At 38.3% G+C, this 6,350-nt stretch overlaps 1 protein-coding gene across 3 annotated transcripts; it reads right to left on the bottom strand.

The window, feature by feature from the left end:
• Positions 1–847: 847 nt before the first annotated feature.
• LOC111248136 (uncharacterized) lies at positions 848–5,091 on the bottom strand. 3 transcript variants are annotated; one of them, XM_022799963.2, is made up of 6 exons: positions 4,615–5,091; positions 4,241–4,518; positions 3,253–3,516; positions 2,778–2,906; positions 1,574–1,629; positions 848–1,316 (listed from the first exon to the last, which is right to left on the bottom strand). In XM_022799963.2, exons 2-6 carry the CDS (start codon positions 4,332–4,334, stop codon positions 1,149–1,151), a joined length of 711 nt encoding a protein of 236 aa, XP_022655698.1. In that variant the 5' UTR covers positions 4,335–4,518; positions 4,615–5,091; the 3' UTR covers positions 848–1,148. The 3 variants fall into 3 exon arrangements, with proteins under 3 accessions (XP_022655698.1, XP_022655680.1, XP_022655717.1); XM_022799945.2 differs by lacking the exon at positions 4,241–4,518 and having other exon boundaries at positions 4,615–5,089; XM_022799982.2 differs by lacking the exons at positions 2,778–2,906; positions 4,241–4,518 and having other exon boundaries at positions 4,615–5,089.
• Positions 5,092–6,350: the final 1,259 nt, after the last annotated feature.

Below are 6,350 nucleotides of genomic sequence, written 5' to 3'. Positions count from 1 at the left end.
ATCCACCCTACACTACTAAAGTGTAAACCCAAAACATCGGAAAAAAAAGTAAGTATGCAATCCCACTGTTAAATGGAAAGAAACACAGGCACGAAACAGGTGGGCAACGCAATACGATCAAGACGATCTATTCATTATTTGCACCTTCAACTTTTGACACGCCGTGCATTATCAAAGATACACTAGTATGCTTGCTTATCTGTATCTCTGGATCAAATCAGTTATGGATCCACTGTCATCTCATCGAGTGCTTAAACGCACGCCGCTTAACGTTGGGCCACCGCAAGCCACCCCCAAAACGTGATGGTCTTCAGTAGATCTACACATGAATCAAAATAAAAAAAAAACTTCACGTTCGTTACTTTTGCCTGCTGATGACTAAAGACTCTATTATTATAGAGTTCTCCTATACAATCTCAGTGCAGCTTACGTCAAGGACATTATCGAATCTGGTTACAGGTTTACGAACCTTGGAAATGTCTATGAAATAGGGTTATGAGGCTAGGTTACACCTTGGCCAAAAACATACGTTAGGACAACACATATGAGTAAACATTAAACCACAATGATTAAATATTTCCCGTAATTTTCTGAGAAAGAAAATTTTTCGAGAGACCAGATCTAACGTTAGAAATGAAAAACTATATATTTTATAAGATTGTTGCTTGGAGTCACTGGCTGTTACTTTTGCCTATTTAAAAAATGCTAGACGGTGAATTTTACATTGCAAAAAAGTTAAGTATTGTCGTTAGAGTAAAAGTCGAACTTTCTGTTTTGTTTATTGTAATTTATATATATATATATATATATATTTTTTTTTTCTGAGAAAGAAAATTTCTTATATTATATATATTGTGAGCTTGTAAATTCATTTGGAAATGCTATAGAAAAGTATCAGACATTGAATACAGTTCAGTCATAGGGATATCATATCGATGCGGCAAGCTGAATTACTTTAAGACTGAATCAACACAGTATAACATCATATCAATTGCGACTGTTCACTCACGTACTGGCTACATATGCAACGCTTCAACATTTCTCGGCGTATCCAAAATAAACATTTCCACAAACTCGGGTGCATTTTATAGTTATACTTTCCTATCTGTCAAATCATGTTAGGGCTAGTATCTGTTGAAAGTGTGTCTTCAGCTTTTCTCAGATTTTCGGGATCCTTTCAATAGGGCTTCTAGAAGCATTTGGCTAAGTTTATCTTCGGGATTGTCGGCTTGCCAGTCTTCGTAAGCCCAATCATATTCGAGCTCGCATTCTGGCCTACCCCCATCTAAGAATTGAACACGATGACCAGCCTCCGTCTGAAAAGTTCGTACCGTAACGTTGTCGCTTTTTACTGTTCTAGCTGTAAGTATATGTGAAGTGCTTCTATTAATAAAGTGCCTAGGTCCCTTCAGAACGTATTTCCGAATTTCGCCACTAGATCTGCATCTAGATATAAGTAACAAAAACTTACAAGAGTAAAGTTACAATGCGCTTGAAGCATTCATCTTTGTGATATATTTATTCTATTTCTTTAGCAAAACATACAGATCTTAGGTTCAAGTGAACAACTTACGTCTTCGACGTTTGCAAACTCAACGTCGTCAGCTTCATGCATTCCTTGCGCTATTGCTAAAATAAAAATCCGCCCATTTGGCGTATGCGTTAGCGTTTAAGTTCTCCACTGGTAACCTTCGATAGTAAGTTACATTTCCTAAATGACATGCCGTTGTAAACGTATTAAGGATTATACAATTCGATCGCTGGCAAAACAAGACAGCGTTTTGATGGTCTGCCCGTACTTACGATACTTTTAAAATATAATGTATGTCTTGAGGCTTCGATTGAGAAGACCTACCTCAATTATCAGTGTTATTCCTGATCCACATTTCCACGAGATACGCATTCGGCCTGATGCTATTTAGGGTGTAACCAGTGTAATATCACGCAACATAAAGTAACAAAATAATGGTATGCGTGCTCTTCTTCATTATCCAAATATTAAAACCAGTGTTCTTCCTGGTAGCGGTGCAAAACCAATATAAGAATCGACCGCAGACCAAGTGACACAACCTTTGATGACGCAAAGGCAAATGAAGTCGCGCAGACAGACATAAATCTGGAACACTACCTTTTTCTGGAACAGCAGCGCCACTAAAGTTGCCTTTTTCTCATGTCCTACGTCTTTCTTATCCGATCCGTTCAAGTGATACTGACTAACCCATTGTGGCCTAAAGGCTGGTTTTTGCTGGCTGTATCGTAATTGACTCTAGAGTACAGCACGTGCGATTCCATTTGTTTTGAGGTCACTTCGAAACAAACCTGTTTTGTGCTTTCCATCTCTACAGTGTTTCCGTTACAACTTTATAACACATACTTTGAGAAGTATCGAACTAAGCCGATAGTAATGGAATTGGTCGTGCTCTGTAGCGTTTGAAACCTTCTGTTATAACAACGACGCCTTTTTTCTTTTTTTTTCTTTATAACAGATTCTCGTTTCACCGAAGCCTTTGTTGTCCAGTATTTTTACCACTCTTCAATAAATTCCACCAGCGCTTCAGCGTTCGAGGGGCAAAAATCTAATCACTGAGACCTGATTTGCAACACTAAATTATGCCTATAAGCCTCAACTCCTTAGTCTCTGATGATATCCGAGTAGTCTATAGTCGTACAGAACAAAAGACTGGATGTAAATATTTAGGAAATTTCGTCTGCTAGTAGTACTTAACCAAATCGCTCCCGACAAGCTAGTAAACTAGTTTACTGCATACTAAACTTACTATTATCAGCATTAAACAAATATCGATCGAAGAGGTATTGTAGAACGGCGGCAAGGGCTAGAACAATAGACAAAAGAGGAACGCTCGCAAGATACACCGTGAGAAGAACGCGAATACTCACTTCAGGATCTAAAAGTCGAACCGGAAGAAATAGAATGAATGAATGAATGAATGAATGCATGCAATCAGACATCGACCCAGTTATCAAATAGTCATAGACAATAAATACTCTTATGGGTAAATAGCCTTCCTTAGATAAATACCTGACATAGCAGAACGCAGCTAAACAATTTTTTTATTTGTTGTTTGTGACTCGTAGATTGGAAGTAGACCCGCAGTCCCCAATGTCAATTTATGATAATTAAATTATGACTTACGCTAACAAGGATAGATGACGAATATTGCGCGTGTATTGCACCGCGTTTCTATGTATCTAATTGAAGCAATCAACCATCAGTACACGTAGCAAATTTACCTGCTACACAAATGCCCTTCTCTTCATGATAGTCATTTTTACACTGGCAAACACCTCTCAGACATACGACATGGTTCATATTCCTTCCTGCAGCTATCTCAGAACACTCATCTTTACAGAAACCTGCTCGACTGTAGCCGCGTACGGTAGTGCAGCAGGGCCAACCTAGCACATTTGTGGGCCATGGTCGTCGAGTTGTGTGGGGGTACCCGTACTTATTGGTCGAGTCCGAATCGTTTCCTTTAGGTTGGCCTATACGCTGGTCTAAACAAGAAGAACACAACAATTGTCCCAACGTAAATTATCTACAATGCTTGGCTGAGACTCTCACTTACATAGGTGGAATAGGCACAGCGGATTCGTCCGCGATTCACTTCAATTGAAATACGGCCTAATAATTAGATATATGCTCTAATGTAGCCCAAAGGGTACGTCGGCGACTTTCACCTATCTAGTAATTATGAGTAGTTCTTAATTCATCGTATGGTCACACAACCACAATAGGAGTTCTAGGTTCTTGTTTGCTTGAACACTGTAGAATGGTTGTTACTTATGTTACGCAAGCATAAACGAACACGCAATAAAAAAGTGATTGGTTAGTCCAGTGAAGTTTAAAAAATTGAAAAAGCTAATGTTTTTGTATAAAAGATATATATTAGCGTTAGTTTTTTTTTTATTATATAAAAAGTAGAGAAATTCGTAATCGGCAGGCTTTTGCAAATGATAGAATATTTTTCGTATACGAAGCAAACGTTGAGATTAAATTATACAACTTTATATCTCGTCCAATTGACTGTTGGGACATCTGATTGAAGATCAACCAATTCCAAGCTGATCACGTATGAAAACAAATAGCATTTTTTGTAGACTTGAAATATTCAAAGGGAATAGTTGTACGATACCTTTTTGGGTGGGAAAGCTAAGTCAATGTTTTTCTGTTTTACGTGTTGTTGTTCCTAAGTCTCCATCACCAACGACAAATACTCACATGGATCTTTCACCTTCGTACAAAAACCGCGCCCTTTAGCTGTCTTATCAAGTGTTTCTGTTACAAATTTCGTTAAAGACATTCTGCGCCACATCGTGAGACGTTTTCTGGTTTTTCCCCAGTTGTATTTTATGATGCTGTCTCTCAATAGTTTTCTCCATGAAAACCATCTATAAAATTGTAGATATCATGTGAATATGCTTGTTCCTGTTAATTCTATCATCGCTCACTTAGTCCTCTTGGCCAACGATACCTCACTGGTACCGGGTTTCGGGGGCCTTCAAAGAAGAAACAAATATTTTACAGTTATTTCCCTACATACCTTTTACTTTTATCGTAAGTAATGGTCGGTATATAGCTGTAGAGGTACTAACTTCTAACGATGAACGCACGAGAGATTTCGCAGATATGGAAAAGCGCATAAAAGAAGATAACGTCAGGCACTAAACGATGTTTGCAGACAACCCCTCGAAACATTCTGTCCACTTTAATCGAATTGCGTTCAGCTGTTGATCCACTGTCTGCAGTCACCGGGAACAACTTCGTCACCTATCTCCATTACCGATTGTTCAAGCAGTCCGACAAAGGAATCACGCAATGATATTGGCTTAGCTTTTCTCACTTTTTAGCAACTGTCAGTAGTCTGAGCCAGGTGTCTTAGCAAGAGAGTCCTTCGACTGAAGGTTACAGACACAAAAACCGATGTATAGCATTGACAATAACAGTAGATATTACGGTGACATCTGTACTAACAAATTTCGTGCACAATATGCAGACCACCTGCACAAAGGTACAGCGCACAATTTGCACTATATCTCGATATGAAACGTATACGATTTGATTAAGTAGCACAAAAAACAAGACCGAATATGTTTTTATAGCAAAGCTGGACGGAGTATTGTATTTCCGAGATATTATGATAGACGTAACAGCTATATGTTTGGTGAAAACCTTAGGGTAAACGTACGATATTAGTAGAATCAATGAATGTTTGGCCTAGTTTACGCAATTTCTTTGTTGGCTCGCCTTCAGCTTGAACGTCTAGAAAGCCAATTTGACCAATGTAATTTAGCAGCATTCAGATTAATGTCTGTATCATGAGATCTAATGAGAAAATGCTTGAAATTTACATATAAAAGCAACGCTTAAATATATCAAATTCGATTAATCAATCACGTAACCATTAACTTCCGACGAAGTTCAAACGGGGCAAAAAATTGAGACATTGTGTTGAACTACGAAAATGTTAATTTAATGCTTCATGGTGCCAAAAATTGCTCGCACTAATAACCGGTAAGTTAACTTAATGCTTGCTAGTGACCTTTTAAGTCAGGCTACGTCAAACCTGAACGGCCTAATTTCTCGAACAGTTACTAACAGGCTATCTGCTGTTGATATTGTCGACCTTTCACAGATACTGCAAAACTTGGTAAATTATGTTCAGCTACTATGACAATAACATGTTCCATTCCAACAGCCACTATAGACGTACATGCACTTATGGCCTATGTTTAAAACTAACAAAAACGAGTTTCAATAACCAATTGGAGCTCCAAATAGGTAGACGATGGTCTAGCACTTGAAATGACGCCAAGCTCCCATCGCACTGCAGGGGTACAGAACGCGTTCTGTTACCGATATGGCTAGTATGATTAGCAACAATAAAGTCTGTTAGTGAATGGTGGAGTGTACCGAGTCGATTAAGGTCCAATTTAGCGGAACAAAAGACTATCATCTGTTAGACCTAATTTTAACGTTTCAAGGCCGTGTGGAAGATCATGCAGAGAGGTATCAGGGTATTTATTTGTATATAGAATAATTACAGATGAGACAACTGTACGTAAGCCCGTGATGGATAACAATATAGAATATTCAAGAAAAAGGCGAAAACATTCGTTTTCTCACAATCATTTAATAAGCAACACTTTTAATCAGTACTATATATTCTACTTAAAAATCCCGACAAAGAACACAGTCGTCAGCAGCACATCAATTACAAACGTTCTAGCTAACCCCTATAAGGCATTACAATAATAAGAAGCAAATAGTACCACAGGCATCGCTAACATTATCTCCTTCGCACTCAGAACCAAAGTAGTGGTAAGCGGCT

The sequence above is a fragment of the Varroa destructor genome, unplaced genomic scaffold, assembly GCF_002443255.2.
Source record: "Varroa destructor unplaced genomic scaffold, Vdes_3.0 BEIS01000001.1, whole genome shotgun sequence".
NCBI lineage: Eukaryota > Metazoa > Arthropoda > Arachnida > Mesostigmata > Varroidae > Varroa > Varroa destructor.
Note: the sequence above shows the minus strand (reverse complement) of the source record. Positions and strands in the feature narration are given on the sequence as shown.

What these genes read in the sequence shown, in the direction of transcription:
- LOC111248136 (XM_022799945.2), bottom strand. Translation starts at nt 4,717, where the DNA reads ATGTTTCGAGGGGTTGTCTGCAAACATCGTTTAGTGCCTGACGTTATC. An exon ending in GAAGGGCATTTGTGTAGCAG is followed by an intron (nt 2,907 to 3,252) that starts GTAAATTTGCTA and finishes TTCGACTTTTAG; the next exon opens with ATCCTGAAGTGAGTATTCGC. An exon ending in TTTGTTTAATGCTGATAATA is followed by an intron (nt 1,630 to 2,777) that starts GTAAGTTTAGTA and finishes TTTTTATTTTAG; the next exon opens with CAATAGCGCAAGGAATGCAT.